General features: G+C 35.9%; 1 protein-coding gene across 1 annotated transcript in view; it reads left to right on the top strand.

The window, feature by feature from the left end:
* PSME4 (proteasome activator subunit 4) overlaps positions 1-21,576 on the top strand; it is an 87,780-nt gene that overhangs the window by 51,194 nt on the left and 15,010 nt on the right. Inside the window, exons 20-41 of the mRNA XM_081942789.1 lie at positions 1,074-1,169; positions 1,681-1,736; positions 3,210-3,266; positions 3,676-3,731; positions 3,816-3,914; positions 4,070-4,132; positions 4,237-4,332; positions 5,690-5,821; positions 7,444-7,653; positions 9,644-9,780; positions 10,108-10,161; positions 10,791-10,920; positions 11,595-11,676; positions 13,596-13,749; positions 14,072-14,141; positions 15,376-15,501; positions 16,284-16,436; positions 16,990-17,094; positions 17,508-17,599; positions 20,577-20,708; positions 20,889-21,097; positions 21,249-21,334. Coding sequence (XP_081798915.1) covers positions 1,074-1,169; positions 1,681-1,736; positions 3,210-3,266; positions 3,676-3,731; positions 3,816-3,914; positions 4,070-4,132; positions 4,237-4,332; positions 5,690-5,821; positions 7,444-7,653; positions 9,644-9,780; positions 10,108-10,161; positions 10,791-10,920; positions 11,595-11,676; positions 13,596-13,749; positions 14,072-14,141; positions 15,376-15,501; positions 16,284-16,436; positions 16,990-17,094; positions 17,508-17,599; positions 20,577-20,708; positions 20,889-21,097; positions 21,249-21,334 — 2,395 coding nt within the window. The remainder of the gene's footprint in view (positions 1-1,073; positions 1,170-1,680; positions 1,737-3,209; positions 3,267-3,675; positions 3,732-3,815; positions 3,915-4,069; positions 4,133-4,236; positions 4,333-5,689; positions 5,822-7,443; positions 7,654-9,643; positions 9,781-10,107; positions 10,162-10,790; positions 10,921-11,594; positions 11,677-13,595; positions 13,750-14,071; positions 14,142-15,375; positions 15,502-16,283; positions 16,437-16,989; positions 17,095-17,507; positions 17,600-20,576; positions 20,709-20,888; positions 21,098-21,248; positions 21,335-21,576) is intronic.

Raw genomic sequence — 21,576 nt, 5'->3', positions numbered from 1 at the left:
CAAGATACAGAAGAAGAAAAACCAAAAGAATTTATGGATTTAAAGAGAGAAATTTTATTAGCAACTTCATTGATAACACCACTGACAATTAAAGATAAATTGATCAAGGAAACAGAAGAAGAGCATCGAAATTACATGAGAGACTTAATAAGCAATGAGTTGCAAAGAGGAGTCCATACAAATTTGATTAAGGAGATGATTAGAGGACTGATACCACAAATGGCAGAAGACATGAGATGGTTTTGCTACTGGAAAGATACAGGTTGATAGATGAAAGTGTATAATCTAAAACTAGTTAAATCTAGTGAAATTTAGTGACAATAGATATAGTTAAATAAACAACTGATAATGATAATAATGTGTGCATATGTATTAGTATGACAAGTAGTAATTGGATATGAATATTGAATGGTACCTATGAAAGGAAGATTAGAAATTATTTGGTTATATGTAAAGGTTAATAAAAAAGAACTAAGTTGAATTTAGCTAAGTTTTGATTATTAGGGGGGGAAATGCTATGATAATGGATAGAGTTAAATGAAGGAGGGATAATGATAACAATGTATATATATATGTATGGGTACAACATAAGGAAATTGGATGTAAATTGTAAACAATGATTTGGAAAGGAGGATTAGAAATTTTTGTTACTAAATATTATTGATGTTTAGTCAGAATAGGCCATAAGGATTTAGTGTTATTGGAGAATCTTAGAAATAACAAATGAAATGCCAGTATGTGGTCAGGTTTTAAATCTTGGTACATTTTATGATGAAGGACACTTAAACAATTATAGTCAAATGAAAATGGAGGTATGATGATGGTAATATGTATAAAAATATCTGATTTAAAATACTTGAGTTAATACAAATTTTGTGACGACAGTGGAAGAGACGCACAAAAGTTTTTTGTAACCAACTGATACACTTTCTACAGTATGTAAAGAAGGAGGATTCTTTGTGTTGTGTTTGTTTTGAAAATTTAAAATAAAAAAACTTTTAATAAAAAAAAGTTATTTTGAATTATTTTTAGTAAAGTGAAAAATATTTCACTTATTTAACATTTACTTTCAGAGATGATGTTCAGCAGTGTCTTACTATAGTACACAATTGCCTTATTGGATCAGGAAACATGCTGCCACCTCTGAAAGGAGAAAAAGTGGCTCACATGTAAGTAAAATTTGTTTTTTATGTAGATGATAAATGGAATCATTTAGATAAAACATAAGAGATTGTTTTGTGCCTCACTTAGAAAGGATTCTTAAAATATGAGTTGAGAATTATTCATCTGATATTGTACATACTAAAAACATACCATAAATTAGATGATTTTTTTCCCTTTCCAATCCTTTACAATGACCTTGCAATTCCCTGATGGTCTCCCAACCAAGTACTAATCAAGTTCAGTCCTGCTTATAGGTTTAAAACCCACACAACGTTATTCGTTGTTAGCACTTACACAGATGCAATCCTAAGTACGATGGTAATCAAGAAGTTATACAGCTTCACTATTATTGAAATTCTTTTTCCTTCAAAATGTAGAAAAAAATAGACATTAAAATATATAAAATTATAACTCTTAATCTTTAGGAATTGTGACAGAAATTGCTGTTTTACGAAATTAAATTCACTGCATCAAGAGTTCTGTGTCAAGAATATGTATGTATTGTATATCATGCAGGGTTCCAAGTCTAGTGTCATTGGAAGAGATCAAACTTTATACCGGTGTTGAATATGGTAAGTTAATGTCATTGCATAAATGGTGGAGAAAATTTGCTGTTACTTAATTCACGGCATCACTGATCTCTTATTGAAAGAAAATAGCTAGCTTCTTTCTTATTTATGTTTTTTTCTGTGAATCTTAAAGAAAAAATGATAATAATAACTTAATAATTTTGTTGAGTTTAATATTGCATGCTGCCAGACTCAACAACTGTGGGAGGCTCACAACAATCAACAATCACATTTATTACAATAACATCAATAAAGGCTAAAGATAAAATATGGAAAATATATACTGTATATGAGCTGGCCAAAGCATGAAAGCTGTCAATGTGAAGAAGCTCCTTACAATATGCAGAGGTTGGACAGGGTCCTGTGAGTGTCAAAGCCCCTGCCCTGGACAAAACTCACCACATCTAGGGGTACATCAGTAAAATGGCACCCAAAGATGAGCTATTGAGCAAATGCCTGAGGCAGCAGCAAACATGAGAGAAAGATCAAGCAGAGGAAGTGCCATGGCAAGATAGTACTGTGCACAGGGTGTACCGCTGACAGATAACTGAGGTGACATGCATTGGGAAATACTACCAGTGACTGAAAAGGGCTAACCTAAAAGACAACACTGTGCCAATGATTGTGGCTGCATAAAAATAAGCACTAAGCACTAGGTCCATAGAAGCAGGAGTCTATCATATTAAGCAGAACCCAAAGCGCAAACTATGCAGAGAGGCCTCAAAGAAAGTTCAACATGTAGTCCCAAGATGTAAGAGGCAGGCAGGAAGACTGAACAGCACAACCAAGTAACTGGCATTGTGTATGCAACTTATGTAAAATATATGGGCTAGACCGTGATGGAAGATTCCACAGAAGGTTGTGGAGAATAAGAAGGTTAAAATCCTGTGGGACTTCCTGATCCAGACGGACAGGCAGATATTAGCCAGTCAACCAGACTTCATGGTCATAGGCAAGGAGAGCAATAGAGATAGCTCTAGCAGTGCTCAGTGATCGCAACATCAGAATGAACAATAATGAAAAGCTGGAGAAGTACTAGGACTTGAAGGAGGAATTAGAGGGGGTATGTAAAATAAAGGCCAAAGTATTCCCAGTGGTGGTAAGGAGCACTTGGGGTTTTGACTCCTAAGCTGGGAGAGTGACTGCAACAGAACCTAGGAATAACATCAGGGCTCTTAGTCCAGAGGAATGCAGGGATAAGAACGACTAAGATGTTGTGCAGAATCGTCAAACCTATCTCTGAAATAAACAAGGATGTTTTATATACAAGCCTTATAGGTACATACATAGAGTATGTCATGCATGCAATTATATATGTGTATATGGTCCATGCAAATCTTTTCACAACTTACACAGCTTTGCTAGAGAGAAACCTATTCCTTTTTTTATTTTTATGTTTCTGTCCCCTTTGACATGTCCTTGCAACACATTGTAATTTATGAACTTTATAGATAATGAATGGTCTTACTTGTTTAGATTTGTCGAAAGAGAATTATAGAGAAAGAATCTGCAAAGTGACAAGAAAACTCCTACGTAAGTGTGCTTTTAATTATTCCATTTGTTCTTATTTTCTTTATTGAATTAGTACAGTAGTTCAAAAGACTTATAGAAATCCAGATGATAAATCAGATATGAAGCAAAGTACTTTCTTCTTCAGTTTAAGTGAATGAAGGTGTTTGGTTGTGATAGCTTGAGATTAATTAGGTTTTTTTTAATGGATCAGGGTCGAATGTGGGACAATGGATGGAGCTTCCTTTAATTTTTGGATTGGGGGACTACACTTTTTATGTGGTGGGCGGAAACTGAGGACTATCCTTTTTCTCCTACTAAAAACAGAAAGAAATTGTATTGTTAGCTTGCCATCAATATGACAAGAGTGCTGTAACTATGAACAATTAGTTTATATTGCTTTGTTTAATTATATTTTTCTTTATTGTAATAGACTTTGTACTTGACAACTCGGAGGATGATACTAAGTCTTTGTTCCTAATCATTAAGGTATAGTTGATATTTCCAGTGTGATTTCTAAAACATTGTTGGATGGAAGGCTTTTTATGTATAACTCAAATTCTTATTCTACAGATCATTGGGGACCTCTTACATTTCCAAGGTTCACATAAGCATGAGTTTGATTCACGGTGGAAAAGTTTTAACTTGGTGAAGAAATCAATGGAGAATAGGGTTAGTATTTACTATAAGTAATTTATTTACACAATTAAGACTTTAAGGAATCTAGGGGGAGTTAATGTTCATAATTAATGAAATTTAAAAAAAAGAATCACAGGTAGGACTGAATAAAGTTTTTCTTTATAAATAATTGATTTACCTATTTGCAGCTTCAAGGCAAGAAACAGCATATTAGAGCACTGCTCATTGACAGAGTCATGTTACAGCATGAGGTAAATATATGGGTTTTTTTACTACTGAATGTGGGCTGCCTCTGAATCTGTAGTATCTATAACTTTCATCTATAATTTTTTTTAAAATGTTCCTTTTTCTGCAGCTAAGAACACTCACTGTTGAAGGCTGTGAATATAAAAAAGTACATCAGAACTTGATCAGGGACCTTCTTCGTTTATCTACAAGTTCATATGGCCAGGTAAGCCATATGCCCCTCTCATTTTATACAAGCTAAATATTAATGGCAGGAGTTTTGAAATAGGTATTTGCAAAAAATGGAGTGCTATTCCACAGCAATTTGAAATTTCTGATAACTCTTTCTGTATCAGCTTTAATCTTGTACAGCTAATCCTCGACTTACAACAGTTTATTTAGTGATTGTTCAAAGTTATAGTGGCACTGAAAAAAGTGATTTAAGACTGTTTCTCACACTTACGACCATTGCAGCATCCCCATGATCAAAATTTGGATGCTTGACACTTGGTTCATATTTTTGATGGTTACAGTGTCCCAGGGTGACAGTGTCACCTTTTGCAATCTTCTTACAAGCGAAGGCAATGGGAAAGCCATATACTCTTAACAACTGTGTTAATAACTTAACAACTGCAGTTGTTCTCTTAACAGATTCACTTTGGTAGCAAGATAGGTTGTAAAATGAGAAAAAAAATCATTTAACAAATGTTTCATTCAACAACCGAAATTTTGGACAAATTATGATCTTACGTTGAGGACTACTTGTATATCTTTATTTTGAGAGCTTGTTAACATTTCCGGAATAGCATTTGGTTATGCCATAGTGCCTCATAATATCCTGCCCACGTGATTACTTTGAGCCTATATACCAGTTACTTCTAACTGCCACTCGGTGGGTGCCTAGAGGGGTTAATGGCAATAGCAACCGCACTTAGACTTATATACTGCCCCATAGTGCTTTACAGTGCTCTCTCTGAGCTGTTTACAACGTCAGAACATTGCCCCCAACAATCTGGGTCCTCATTTTACTGACCTCCAAAGAATTGAAGCCCGAGTCATCCTTGAGCCCTGACAGGATCGAACTCTAGGCTGTGGGCAGAGTAGAGTTAGCCTGCAATACTGCATTCTAACCACTGCACCACTTATCTCTGTGGATATAAGACTATATTGAAATGAATAGTTCAGAAAAACTGTGGGTAGAGAAGAGGATTGTGGACCAGCTGTAGCAGCAACACACATTTTTTAAATTTATTTTTTACTCATCAATAGTGGGTTTCTACTCATAGAAGCATGCCAATAACATTCTTAAGGTCTGTTCAGATGATTTGCAATTTAGAGTTGCCTCACAATTGAATTCCATGCAGAATGTATTCCTTCTAATACTAAAAATCAGATGCAGAATAAGATTCCTAATTTTTTAACATATTTCATAAAAGTTGTTTGGTGCCTTATAAAAAATTATATATAGTGCATAGATCCTTTTTTAGATTATATGACTGTTCAGAACCAATCACTATATAAAGTAAAGCTTATTTGTCCTCTGTTTAGCTTTTGTACATATTTCTATGGTGCTTTTGCCCTAGGTAAGGAACAAAGCTCAACAAGCCTTCTTCACAGCCTTGGGGACTTACAACTTCTGTTGCAGAGACATCATTCCTTTGGTTTTGGAATTTTTGAGGCCAGATGGGTACAGTGTCACCCAGCAACAATTTAAAGTAAGGAATTTATTAATTTTCTTTACAGCAGGTTCTGTCAGTGCCATTGAAAGGGGAGATGTAATCTCTACCCATAGTGACTATTTTAGGCATCTTAGAATTCCAGAATAAATTGGCAAAATTTATTGCCAAAATGACTTATTTTTGGTGTTGTAATATTTATGCCTCTCAAAATAAGAATGGAAATGGAATCGGGAGGACTGTGGATGAGCATTGCCTCCCCCCCCCCCCCCCCCCCGTGTGAAAGAATGTTGCTGGAATCTAGCCATTTTGCGATCATGATTTTGGTAGGCTGATTTCAGGTTGCTTTTCAGTCTTTGGGCATAATAGAAATGAGATTTTTTTTCCTAGAGGCTCCATAGCACCCTTACCTGATAGTAGCCTTACAAGAGGAAAAGAGTTTTCAAAAATGAAAGTCCTCCCCTTCCAATGAAATCTGCAGTTGCCTATTTGGTTACCACTGCTGATTCAGGACACGTTAACTTAAATAAGCTGATAAAATATTATTTTGAATGTTATATATTTTGTAAATAACAGGATGAAGATGATTATATGAAAAACAAATATTAAGATTAGTATATCTAAGACTTGCTTCCTACTCAATTCTTCTGATGAGTTTTTTATAGATTTTAAAAGTGTAAATTTTAATAACACTTTTAGTACAGTATGGATGATAGGGTGATTTGTTTTTGTTGACATATTTGCATTGAAACCTTGACTCTGGACAGCTTTATGCAGCAAAATAAGCTTTTTGCTTTCAGTTATCATCATGTTATTTGTTAATGTGATTGATATGGAATTCAACTTAATTCATAGAGTCTTGCAGACTAACATTATTTTAAATCATAATACTAATACATAAACCAGAATACATAAAATGACAACCAAATGAAAAACCTCAATCTGCTGCAGATCAACAATCTGATCTTCATGCCTGGAAACACATGATTAACTTCATAATATTCTGTGAGATCTTACAAAATTATTGTGATCTTTTAAAAACTGGCAATATGTGAGATTTTAGCAGTTAAAAAGAAACATACTGTTTGGGAGAGAGAAGCAGCAGACACTGTTGCTGGAGCTAATGAAACTTCTGGCACATACAAATATTGGAAATCCCTCTTCTAAAATACCATAAAATAGATCCACTTTTGTTGTTAGGTATTAAAGTCAGTAGGATTACATGCTTGATTACTAAACAATGTAGTAACTGTAGGTTTTATATGTTTATTTTTTACTTCATAGTGTGTTCTGACTTTTTGTATTACTTAGAGGCTTTAAGTTTGAGAAATGTGAAAGTAGAAGTATTTCCCACCTTTTCATCCTTTTATTTAGGAATAAGATATAGTCCTATTAAAAAGCAATAAAGCTTAAAATAATGTTCAACAGCATTTTTCAATCTCTGTTTATAGTATTGTGGTAAATGGTTTTCTGATGGGTTGATTTTTAAGATATGGTATGTGAAACCTTTAGGTTGTGTACATCAGAAGCCAGTCTATAGAAATCACTTGATTTCATGTTTCACAGATTTTTATTATAAACAAAGGGATAATAGACTACTGTAATTGGAGAAGAATTCTAACACTATGTCAATAATTCTATCTAAAATTTCTTTTCCATAGGGTGCCTTGCATTGCCTTCTTGGAAATCATAGTGGAGTATGTCTGGCAAATCTTCATGATTGGGACTGCATTGTCCAAACTTGGCCTGCAATTGTGTCTTCTGGACTTAGCAAAGCAATGTCTCTGGAAAAGCCATCCATAGTTAGACTCTTTGATGACCTTGCAGAGAAAATCCATCGGCAGTATGAAACAATAGGACTGGATTTTACTGTAAGCGTTAAATATTTACAGCACTTACAAATGTTTAGGAATGGGGCCTGGTTACTTAGGGCCCATGTGTCTCCTATTAGTATCTGACAAGCCAGTTTCATTTGGTGGGTTTGGTGTGCTCTGGCATGGATAGATATAAACATATTGCCTAAATTTTGATGATACTTGGGGATCTAGGCTAAGTCTATATGTCTTGTACAGGAAAGTGGGGAAGTAGATGCCAGTGAGTTTGGATTAATGGCAGGGTTGCTCTACTTGGCAATCTGATTAAAAACTGGAATGTAAACATTTCAGTATAATAAAGAATTAGGATACTATAATTTCCACATACTTGGAAATAATACATATGGTAGTATTTCCATACTACTATCCATACTATCTGTTATTAAAGATAATAGTAGTTATCTTTGATCGAGCTTCATAGTGGCCTAGACGGGGAACTCTTGTCTTACAATCAGTAGGTTGTGAGTTCAATCCTAGGTAGTGGCAGATATTTCTCTGTCTGGAAGCAAAGAGTACCGCATTTTTCGGAGTATAAGACACACCAAGTTTTTGAAGAGGCAAATTAAAAAAAAGTTTTTGCACTCTGCAAACCTCCCCAAAACGGCCCGTTTTTCATGAAAACTGACCCATTGTTTTTTTTTTAAAAGGGCATGAATAGTCCTTAGGAGGCTTGTAGAGTGTTCCGGGAGGGGGGAGATGAGCAAAAACCGCCCCATTTTTGCTCATTTCTGCCCTCCCCAGCCCCCAGGAGCTCTCTGAAAGCTCCTACAAGCTATGCACTGCCATTTTGGTGAAGGGATGGGGTTTCATGAGGCAAAAAAATGCTGTATTCAGTGTATAAGACACACTGAGATTTTCAGCCTCTTTTTTGAGGGAAAAAAGTCTGCGTCATACGTCGAAAAATATGGTAAATATCTGCTGTGAGCTCCATGTAGGCGTCAAGAAGGGCATCTGGCCAGTAAATGTTCAGCTCAGACTCCATCCTGATGAAAGGGATTACAGAATTGTTAAAAGAAATCAAATAGCAGTTAGCTTTCATAAATTATCTGCTCTGGCCTCATCCATCTTGTACCCTTTCTGAATTACTTTGTCACAGCCAAATACAGATGTGACAAAAAGTATTGATACCTCTCCTGAGGTAGTTCTTAACTTATGACCAATCACTTAGCGACTGTTGGAAGTTGCGATGGACCCCCTAAAGGTACTTTCCAAAGTTCCGACAGCCCCCCCCCCCCAGTCAGTAATTAAATTTGGGGCATTTTTCAACTGGCCATTTGCAGCATCTCATTTATCATATGACCACAATTTACAATGATACTTCCAGCATTTCTTCTAGTTTTCGGCAATGGCACCCCATAGCAAACAATGGGGTTGCTTAACAACCACTCCAAAAAAGGTCATAAAATCAGGCTAGTTGCATAGGTGACCTGCTTTATGACCATCACAACTTACAAATATAATTGACAGGTCCATTATGGTCATAAGTCATGGACTGTCTATACTTGTTTCCAAAGAATTCCAATTTGCTGGGAAGTAAGTTGAAACCGACACAAGTAAATAGCACCCACCATTTTGTATTCTATAGTTTATAGAGTAAGCATTTTGCTTTGCTTATTTATATTTGTTTTTCTTTTTGTAAATAATAGAACAAATGAAAATGGTATAGACATAATTATAGGTAACCCTTAACAGTTAAAATATATTATTGGATTTTGATGTTCTCTCAAGCAGACATTTTGCTTCACCCCCATAAATAATGACTTAGCAAATAGGGATGGGGAAGGAAAATGGAAGGATACTGATACTTTTGACTGCATCTGTGTTCTAGAATATTAAAAGTAAAAACAGTGAATAGATAACTTTGGCATACTGTTTTGTGATGCTTTTGAATTTTTGTGACAGTGTACATTTTGTAAATCTTGCATCGTTCCATGGGAATGATCACTTATTGTATCAAAATCTTTCTTATGTCTCCTTATTTTTCCAGGTCCCAGAGACATGTATTGAAGTTGCAGTCCTCATGCAGAAGTCAGTGAGTCAAAACGGTAAATGTACCAGCCTTAGTTCAGAAGAAATTGAGCTGGGAATTCAGCGACAGAAAGAAAGGAATGCCGAGTCCTCTCAGTAAGTGCAGACTCTTTAACAATTTCATTTTTTATATGTGAAACCAAAGCCTGTCATTTGTAACAATAAGGTTTTTAAAACTTTGATTCAGAGAGAATATCTGGCTATTGCTTTTTTGTCTAATATGATTGTTAAAATGCAACATGATTATAAACCTCTTCAAACAAATGATGTTCATTTGAAATGCTCCATATATAGCGTTTTCAGACAAATTTCTCCTGTCTGCTGATTGCTATAAAGAATTTCATTCTACATGCACTGGCCCCTAGATGGTATACTATTTTTGCTAAGATATGTTAATACATAAATGTTCTTTTTCTTTTTTAGAAATTATGAAAATTTGGTAAATAAGCTTCTAGATTGTTTGAATCAAAGAAATCTGTAAGTATGAGAATATCTTTCTCAAAATGTGATTCATGTGCTTTTTTTTCTGGGCTGTGAGTTAGCAACCATTGAGAAATTGGTAGTCACCATTCAGCTTTGACTGCAAGAAGCTTTCCAGGGAGTTGACATGACATCATTTGAAAGGACAGGACCAATTTTGAAAGGCTTTGTGGATAAATAATTTATCTATAACAAGAGTAAAAAGCACTTTGGAAACAAACCATGTTTATCTTTAAAACTCTAGCCATGCCCTAAAAATAAGTTGTATTATACTGCTTATATTCTGTTGCAAAATGGTTGAATTTTTGCAGTATGGTTTTGTGATGGGGGAGATGGAGCAGTATTAAAGATGAACAAGAAAGTGATTTGACTCAGAAACCCCTCTGTTTCTTATGACCACTTCTGAGAACAACAATAAAACAAAAAACATGGTGCTGCAAACATGGTGCCATTTTGTTGCTGAATGTTGGGTGTCTATGGGACTTCTCAGGCAGTGAGTTGCCCATCCCAGGATCATACCATATCCCATTCCCCACCCAGTTCAGTGAAAATCCAGTACTAGATTTAAGAGTTATGCCTTCCAGATTTTATTTTGTATAATTGGGAACCCTTTTTCTTTCTTCCAGCCCTTGGAAGTTTGAGCACATTGGCATTGGTTTCCTCTCCCTACTTTTAAGGGATGACAGAGTGCTACCTGTAAGAGCTATACATTTTTTTGTGGAATGTCTCAATCATGATGTCTTGGTGGTTCGCAAGGTAAAAGATTAACTGGTTTAATTATAGTAAAAGTTGTTTGCGGATATTGACTCCATTATTCATTCCTTATTCAAATGTGCTTTCTTCACATGACAAAATATTTGTTTTTGATCTTATGAATAAGTTTCAGTGCTTCCAGAGTACCGTTTTCTTTTTAAATAGAGTTTGCTTGAGATGTGTAGACTTTTCCAGAAATGTGTAGGCTGGCAGGGTTGCCAATTCACACAGGGAAAGTCTTCAATGAAATACCATCCATTTTGCAAGCACAAATCATTTATTTGTCTACATAGCTTGCAATCTTTGATAGACATTAGTTGTCCAGTTTAGGCAAGAGATTTGTTTATTATCAGCTACTTAATCCTGAAGCTTTCTATATGAGCAATGGCTTTACCACCAAGTTAAAAACCCTTCCTTAAAAGACCTTTAGACAACTTTTAAAAAACTTAACATATTTGAGTTCCACATATTTAGGGATACTTTTAGGACTGTAAAGATCTAAATGCTTGTACATAAACACTGTAGATATTAGAAAACCCGAATCTTTATGTTGTTCTAACTTTTACATATAATGTTTTTATATGTAGGAAGAAAGTTATGATAAGATTGTGCCATCTTAACAGGATCTCGTTTCATTTGTTCTAAATTTAAATGAACTAACTCATTTTTCCATGTAGATGGCAATCTCTGCTGTGGCTGGCATCCTTAAGCAGCTGAAAAGGCCCCACAAAAAGATGCTCATCTGTCCTTTCCAAATCAGTAAGTGCACAAAAGAAAAACAACTATCTTTCAATAATGACAATTTAAGTTAGTTAATGTTAAAGGAAATATGAGCTAAACATCTGTTAACTTGCAGTCTTGGTATCTGCCATCAATTTCTTCTGCCAAATGTTTCAACTATGTTATTTTTTTTTAACTGACCACCATATCTACTGCAAATTTAGTTGATTTTCATAGTTGATAACATTAATTTTTCCATTGGCGTTAAAATATTGAAGTGCTGCATCTTGGAAGTATTCTCTTGATTGGAGAGAGAAATAGTGGAATTGTTGGTACTCTCTGAGTTTGTTTGCTTTCAGACATTTTATGGTTTATCTCTATGTGCCTATTGATAGCTCATTTGTCTGAATGCCAAGTTTCAGGAGTTCCATAGCATTTGGGGATTGGTATTTATCTGTTACTGTGATGCCGTATGGCTGTAATATGTTGGTTGTTTCTAAGATATTTTCAATGTATAATAATGTTATCCTTTTCCAAATCTATCCAGTTCCAAATCAGAAACAGCCAACAGATTTACATCCACATTGTACCATCATAGTACACAAATCAATCAACTCCTCTTTCAAGAAGAAAAAACCAAATATAATCTGCAGCATATAATGTAAGGACTATAACAGCCATTATGTAGGACAGATAGGCAGAAAATTAGCAAGGAGTCCATGAACCCAGCTAGCAGTTAGAAGACATGATGAAAACTACTTGCTTACAACACACAGACAGACTTAACCACAATTTCAACTGGATAACTGAGCATCTTAGACTAAGCCGAATCGAAAAACTCTATAGAATTCCTGGATACTTGGCATTCAAACAGCTCTGCCATAATAGAGATAAACTACATCTACATACAATTCAAAAGAGACAATAAAAAAAAGCTAAAACGGAAACAAAAAGACCAGAATACATCGTCTCCAGCAGCCAACACCCAGATAAATAGGGTTAGCACCAGACAAACAAGCAGAAAACAAAACACTAATCAACTACCAAGGAGAAAACCACATCCCCACTAACATTACACTCTACATAAACAGGAAGCAAACCCCACACTTACTTGCATAGATGATGTTACTTACTTGGCCAATGAAACATCTACAAGCAAGAAGCCAAGCTCTGAGATCACCAAGGACTCCACAATTCTACCCACAGCTACAGATATCTCTTCTATTGGAGATATTAAATAGTCCTATTATTTGATTTACTTAAATTTGTAGGCTGTGAGTTTGATTGTAAGTTGTTTATTGTAGTCTCCTGTTCCTCAAAGTCTTACTAAAGTCCTCAGCCTTTATGTGTGAATCTTCAATTCAGATTTTTGTAAAAAGTTGTTAAAGGATTAATCCACTACTTGTCAGCTAACTGACTTTCAGGATCCTGCAATCTGTTTTCTAAACTGATAACATATTTTCATAATTTTAGTTCTAGAAAAATGATGGAAATAATAATTAAGACCTTTTTATGATTGAAATCATTATTTGATTGTTATCCTTGAGTACAGAAATGGCTGTGACAATTTTTTTCCTACCAATTACCTGCCAAATCTCAGCTTCCCCAGCTTTCTAAGCGTTTATCTTATACCAAGGAGGGATGAACAATCTAGCTTATAGCAACTAATTTGTAGAAAAATGACCATTTTAATGGGTGTTTTATTGTGGTACTTGTTTTAGTTTTAAGAATATTAGTTAACATATTTTGGTTCCTAGTGAGATTGTACTAGTTATGTTGCTATTTGAAACAGATGCTTCATGATTTCGATTGTTTAAAAATATAAAGTATTCAGAATTGTGTGAATTAGTGACAGCTGGCAGTAATTGTGGACAGCAATATGTCCTGAATGAAAATAGGAATATCAAGCATCTACTGATAAATTTAAGAAAAAAGGCATTTTTGTCTTTCACAAATAGGTGGATCCCCACAGCCTTCTAATATCCAGGCAGGTGACAGATCCGATAACCAATGGCTGCATTATGAGAGTGCTAGTTTACCAAAGACTAAACAAAATTGGGAGGCCTGCCATTTTGTGGAAAAAACACATTGGGGATACTACACTTGGCCTCAGTAAGTATTGGCTTCTGTCCTCTTGCCCTCTTCTGTAGTGTGAAAGTCAGTAGAGTCACTTCATAGCTTTCATTCAAGTTGCCTTACTGATGCAAACCTTGTCCTGCTTATGCTTGATTTGCTAGAGCAGTCATTTATTTCTTTCACATATTAAATCCTTTACACTTTGTACATTTGATAAAATAAAGGTTAGAAAAACATGAATCTGAATTTGTGCTTGCTAAATTGTGACTTGGAAACTGAACCAGGAAGTGGTTTTTTATTTTATTTTGCCTTTCAATATTGTTTTAAATTGTCTCATTTTTTCCCTTACAATTTCTAGAAATATGGAAATCTATGCTTCTGCAGAAGAGCAACCAAAACTTGGGAGGAGTAGAAAGGAACTTTCAGAGGTAATGTTATATTTTAAAAACGTTCTCACAATTTCTCTTGGTCTGATATTTCACTTTCAGCATATACCTTTCCCCTCTTTGTTTTATAACAATGATTAACCTTAGAGTGACTTAAATTATTCCAAGTTATCTGAATTGCAGAATACTGAAATTCAAATGCACATAATAATAAATTAATAGAATCAATTATGTGCTTGGATTGTAGTGCTTATATCAAAATACAGTATGAAGATATTCTTATGTGAGTCATCATAGATGTATCTCCTGACTCTTTACACCTTTGTGCCTCATATATAGTGATATTTTCTGTTTGCCTGAAATCTGTTCACACAATGAACAGGCAGTTAAAAAGTGACAGTGTTTGGAGAAATCATGTGGTTTTGCATACATGTGTCAGGTATCTACATTAGGAAAAATGAAATTACTTTTGATTTTTTAAAAGTGAGAGTTAAATATATTAAAGCACTGGTATGATACTAAACCATTTACCATAGCAGTGATTTATTTTAAATATGATTTCCAATTACCTGAATTCCTAAGCTGGATATTGTTCTTGCTACCATTTATATATGGAAGATTTTGATTGGATTCTTTTCAGAAGGTTTTTTTGGGGGGACAGGCAGGCGGTGTTTCAATTTATCACAGTGTCACACTGATTTCTGTAGCACATTAATAAGTCCCTTCTCAGGTCAAAAATTCTTTAAATTGGGAGTAGGAAGATGAGGTATAAAAATATTCATTCAATTTTAGTTTTCTATAGAAAATGAGATCATATTCACAATTGCAAATCTGTATGTCTCAGTTATTTTGGCCATGTCATGTGGAGGAAGTCACTGGAGAAAGCAATTATATTTGGAAGAGTTAGTGATAAAAAGAAACCAGCCCGCCAAAGAACACAGTGACTGGACATCATCAAAGCTGACACCAGCCATAGCATAAAAAAACTCAAGTAGTCCAAGATCAGAATAGGTGGAGAGACCTGGTCGATAAAATCTCCTAGGAATCTGAGTGGATGACATCATCATCACCATAGAAAATGATAGCATGAGGAGTTCTAGGGCTGACAATTAAAGAACAGTTTGTTCTTGCAAGGATGTATCAGTTATACATTTTTTCAGGTTTTCTGATCTAAAGATTAATGTATCTAATTATGGGGTGCATATATATTTTTCCAACATAGATATGGTAAGCAATTTCTAATTCTGTTTATATTATTGTTCATTTTATTTTACAGGCGGAGCAAGTCATTTATGATCACTTTTCTGATCCTAATTTTGTTGAGCAGTTAATCAAGTTTCTTTCTTTAGAAGACAGAAAAGGAAAAGATAAATTTAATCCACGAAGGTTTTGCCTCTTTAAGGTAAATGATTGTCTAATATTTTGCTCCTTTTTTAGGAAATATGTTGAGCCCTGTGTAAAGCTGTTTAACAAAAAATCCATGCAGTTAAAAGCCTTTGTGGTGGTTCTTTCACAAATATTGTTCTTATTCTGGAGTTTATCAAAATTTTATCAATCATAATTTATGAAAAAGTTCTGCCTCAAGTGCCCTTCTTTACACACTGTTCTTTCTGGCTTGTATATAGGCAGAGTTTTCCATTCTGCCAGGATTGGAGAAATATAGTTTAAAGGCAGATAAGAGAAGTGTGATGAACTGCCACATTATTGAAACCAATCCATCATATTCAGTGATGGATTAAATCTTCTTTCAAGACTTTCATAACAAGAAAGCCATTTAGAATGGTGTTGTAAAACTAACGTAAAAACTACCTTCTTACATATAACATGCAGGCACTCATTTGTTCATTTACATTACACTTCGTTTCCAGATTATAACTTAGGGACAATGGCAAAATGTACTACCTTTTTTCTAAAGCTCTTTAGTGCTTTTCTCTTAATAATAGCTTGTATATAATTTAATTTTGAAAATGGTAGCCCAATTATGATAAATTGTATTAAAAAGGCATCAAATATATACAGAACACTTGTGACTTGAAAAAATTCCTTCCCCTCCAGATATTGTTGATATTCAACATTTTTAAACATAATTATCATTTTAGAACAGTTAAATTAGGTTTATTCCTTTTTGTAAATGTAATAAGAAGCATTAAGGCTTAAAGTCAAATTTGTGTGTTATTTCCCTAGGGTCTGTTTAGAAATTTTGATGATACCTTCTTACCTGTATTGAAACCACACTTAGAACGTCTTGCTGAAGATTCCCATGAAAGCCCTCAACGCTGTGTGGCTGAAATTATAGCTGGTTTGATAAGAGGATCTAAACATTGGACTTTTGAAAAGGTAGAGCACATTTCTGTGAATTTTGCAAATATATTTTATTCAGCCCTTATATACAACAGAATTATGCTGAATTACTAAAGAGAAAAAGTATGTTTTCCTTTGCCTGATATAGCAATAGCACCTAGACTTATATACCACTTTATAGTGCTTTACAGCCATCTCTAAGCGGTTTTGCAGAGTCAGCATATTGACCTCAACAGTCTGGGTGCTCATTTTACCACCTAGGAAGGATGGAAGGCTGAGTAAACTTTGAGCCTGGTGGGATTTGAACTGCCAAACTGCTGGCAGCTGGTAGTTAGCAGAAGTGGCCTGCAGTACTGCACTCTAACCACTGCACCACCGAGGCTCATATTGTGCTGGCTGGGGGATTCTGGGAGTTGAAGTCCACAGGACTTAAAAGTCGCCAAGGTTGAGAAACACTGCTCTAAAACTAAGCTGTATGAATTCTGACAGAAATAGACTTTGCCTATATGTGTTCCATTCTAATGAAAACAAAATTGTTTGGAATTACATGTGCCATGTATTAATACATTGCTTTTCTCATTATGTATAGGTGGAGAATCTCTGGAAAGTTCTCTGTCCACTTCTTAGGACAGCTTTATCCAATATTACAGTAGAAACTTACAATGACTGGGGGACATGTATAGCAACATCATGTGTAAGTCTTGTACATTATTTTTCACTCTGCCATGTTATGAAAGCATTCTCTATTCTTCTACTGTTGGCTTCATCTGTGAATACGGGGAAAATATCCTATACTTTTGACTATTTTAATTTTAATTTTTATCTAGAAAGAGGAATGGAAATTATTTTATGATGACTTGTTACATTGATTATAAATATATGTATGTTCGGAATTCTAATACTGTAAAGGTTTTATAATTTTTTATGCAATCTTGAAGAATTTTTTGTTGTGGAATTTATTGAAAAAGGCATCGTTATGTTATAGAGTGCACTGTGAAATACAGTATCAATGTTTGATGCTGAATTGTCTCTCAGCAAGTTACATTAAGATTTATGTTTTCAGGAAATGATTTTGTCCCTTTTTCTTTTTAAAAAATATAAATATAGGAGAGCAGAGATCCCAGGAAATTGCACTGGTTGTTTGAATTGTTATTGGAGTCTCCACTGAATGGTGAAGGAGGATCATTTGTTGATGCATGGTAAAGAAAAAAAACACATTTTCTCATTTATTAGTCAAAGCATATAGCAATAGAGCTATATGCTTTCCAGAGCACGATATCATAGTCTTTTGAGATTGAAGGATGCACATGATAGCAATAGAACATTTATTTGTGCTTGCTTTGCTTTTAACCATATCATAATAATCAGAATAGGAGTTGAATAGCCATGCATACAGCTTGAAAAAAGTGAACAAATATATAAATATATATAGGTTTTTAAGAAGAGACTTGACAGCTACTTTTCTCAAATGGTACATGTGTTATCTAACAAAATGAAATTTAATGGTGAAAAAAGTAAGCTTCTGTATTTAGCCAAGAAAAATCAAATGCAGGTATAGGATAGGTGATATCTGCCTCAATAATAGTAATTGTGAGAGGGATCTTGGAGTCCTAGTGGACAATCACTTAAATATGAGCCAGCAGTGTGTTGCAGCTGCCAAAAAAGCCAATGAAGTCCTAGGCTGCATTAACAGAGGGATAGAATCAAGGTCACATGAAATGTTAATACCACTTTATAATGCCTTGGTAAGACCACACTTGGAATATTGCATCCAGTTTTAGTTGCTACAATGTAAAAAAGATGTTGAGACTCTAGAAAGAGTGCAGAGAAGAGCAACAAAGATGATTAGGGAAATAGAGGCTAAAATATAAAGAATGATTGCAGGGATCGGGTATGTCTAGTTTAATGGAAAAAAGGACTAGGGATGACATGATAGCATTGTTCCAATATCTCAGGGGTTGCCACAAAGAAGAGAGAGTCAAGCTATTCTCCAAAGCACCTGAAGGCAGGACAAGAAGCGATGCATGGAAACTACTGTATTATTCGGAGTATAAGACGCACTCCCCCCCCCCCCCAAAAAAAGTGGGTGGAAATGTCTGTGCGTCTTATACAGTGAATGTTGCCAAAGCCCCATCCCCTTGCCGGCCCCCACCCTTCAGCCGTTTTCGGTGTCTGCGTGTCACGTTTTCGGCCTCTGCACACTCCATTTTAGACCCATTCCAGGCTACTGGGATCACCACAGCACATTGCTGCCAATTGCCACCTCCGTCCCCACCACCTGGAACGGGCCAAAATGCGACATGCAGATGCCAAAATTGGGGCGTGTGCAGGCCAAAAACGCGACTTGCAGGGGCTGAAAATACAGCATACAGAGGCGGCAATCGGCGATGTGTGAAGGCCGAAAACACAATGCACAGAGACCAAAAATGCGACACGGAGAGGGTGATGTGCTGTGGCCTTCCCCGCAGCCTGGGTCAGCTGATTGGTGGTATTCCAGGAGGCCCTATCCAATCAGCTGCTTGTTCTGAATCAGGCTGCGATAATATGCTGAAGCTGACCAGGCTGTTTGCTGTTTGCCACAAGGACACTAGCCAGGGGAATACCGATGGATGCTGGTAGGCAGAGGCAGAATTTTTTTTCTTGTTTTCCTCCCCAAAAGCTAATGTCCATCTTATACTTTGGAGCATCTTATACGGTAATCAAGGAGAAAAGCAACCTAGAACTAAGGAGAAATTTCCTGACAGTTAGAACAATTAATCAGTGGAACAACTTACTCCAGAAGTTGTGAATTCTCCAATACTGGAAATTTTTAAGAAGAGACTGGAAAACCATTTGTCTCAAATGGTATAGGGTGTTATGGCGAATCTACTGTTGGCACACGGAGCCATTTATCAAGGCACGTGATGCATTGCCCTATCAGCTGGCCAGCGTGCATGTGCGTTGGCCAGCTGACTTCGGCCTTCTTTTGAGGCCATTTTTGCCCTCTGGAGGCTTCCTTAAAACCTCCAGAGCACAAAAAAATGGCCCTACGGGCAAACCGGGAGTTCAGGAATGTACTTCCAGTTTTCTCGTAGGGGCAGTTTTAGCTCTCAGGAGCCTTCAGGAGGCTTCCCTGAAGGCTCCGGAGGGCAAAAAACAGCCCTACGGACAATCAGAAGTCCCAGTTTGCTCATAGGGTTGTTTTTTTCCCTCCGGAACCTTCAGGGAAGCCTGAAGGCTCCTGAAGGCTCTGGAGGGCTAAAACCGGCCCTACGAGCAAACCGGAAGTACGTTCCTGAACTTCCAGTTTTCGCACTCCGGAGGCTTCAGGGAAGCTCCTGAAGCCTCGGGGGGGGCGGCTGTTTTGCCCTGCCCCCCATGCTCCTATAAAGACTCTGTAGTCTGTCCAAAATGGGGGGGGATGTGCACACAGCATTATGAGTGTGTCACGCCCGCGCACGACCCCCCCTGCGCTCCCCCCGCTTTTGGCACGCGAGCCAAAAAAGGTTTGCCATCACTGGTATAGGGTTTCCTGCCTGAGCAGGGGGTTGTACTAGAAGACCTCCAAGGTTATTTTTTTATTCTTGCTTCAGCAGGAAGTTGAACTAAAAGACCTCCAAGGTCCTTTTTGACTCTGTTATTCTGTGATAAGTGATTAGAGCACACTATTTAGGTGGCTATGGAAAATACGCTTAAAACTGATTTGCTTAGCAACATTTTAAGCAAAGTTGTTGACACCCGCTGGTCCTGATGTATCTCTTGGTCACCATCTGAGTACAGTTGATAAAAATCAGCAAATTTTTTCAGATAGTTAAGCATTTACTGTTACTGTTATATCAGGAGATGGAGATTTCTTCCTTTAAATGTACACTATAGTGACAGAGTTCTATGCATTTACACTTATATGTACATGTAAAGCATTAAACTGTTACGTACAAAATAAATACTAATACAGGTTATAACCCAAAATTGAATAGTTAATTTGCTTGTTGTAAGTTCCGATATGATCAACTTTTTAAAAACACATGGCACAGTGGCTGATTAGCCCATTCTTCACTAGGTAAGCATAGAATGTCTGTCTTTTATGAACAAGAGCAGGGTAAGGAATTTGGATTTTGCCTTATCTTTGCAGAAGATGGAAGTCCACTTTTGAAGGCATCAACAATTCACTAACTTTTTCTTCTTTTTACCTTCTAGTCGTCTGTATGTTTTGCAAGGGGGCCTTGCACAACAAGAATGGCGAGTGCCAGAACTGCTGCACAGATTGCTGAAATACCTAGAGCCTAAGCTCACCCAAGTTTATAAAAATGTCAGAGAGAGGATAGGAAGGTTAGTATTAAGACTATAATATGTCAGATGTTTTTCAATCTTTAGATATCCCAGAAAATTGTTATTTTGTTTATATGTACTCCAGAAATAAGAATAAGGAAAAATGATTTGGTTAGTTTGAATTCTGTCTTTAAGGCATGAAACTAAATTAAAATTTGTGTGTTCTTGTGTTTTATGCAGTGTTTTGACATACATCTTCATGATAGATATTTCTTTACCAAATACTGCACTAACAAAGTCTCCCCGTGTCCATGACTTCACTTCTCGAATACTTGAAAAACTCAAACCTCTTATGGAAGTAGATGAAGAAATTCAGAATCATGTTTTGGAAGAAAATGGAGTTGGAGAGGAAGATGAACGAACTCAGGGCATTAAACTACTGAAAACTAGTAGGTGCTTTAAATGTGTGAGAACCTAATTAAATATTCCCTTGTACTGAAATGCCATTTAAAGGAAAAAATTGTTCAGAAGAGATGAAGTTGTATTTTGTTCTTTGTCTTTGAATTGAGATGTATGCTTGTCTTTTTTTTTACTTGGCAGTTCTAAAGTGGTTGATGGCAAGTGCAGGGAGAGCTTTTTCTACAGCTGTTACAGAGCAGCTCCTGCTTTTGCCATTGTTTTTCAAGGTATGTAATTTAATATATAGCTTGATCTATTTAAATTATAAGGGTGATTTCTCAGTAACACTTAACATTTTAATAATGTATGAATGAGGCTTCATTTAAACAAATAGCATGTACAGAAAGCCAAGCCATATAGACAACCCATTTATACAAATTAAATTAAATGTTTGAATATTTAGATGAAATTGCCATTTCGTCTAAATATTTCCTTATTCATTTGACGCATAACCTTTGAAAACACTGCA

This window comes from Natrix helvetica (genome assembly GCF_964273705.1).
Source record: "Natrix helvetica genome assembly, chromosome: 2".
In the NCBI taxonomy this organism is placed as follows: Eukaryota; Metazoa; Chordata; class Lepidosauria; order Squamata; family Natricidae; genus Natrix; species Natrix helvetica.
This window is presented reverse-complemented; position numbering and strand designations above follow the sequence as displayed.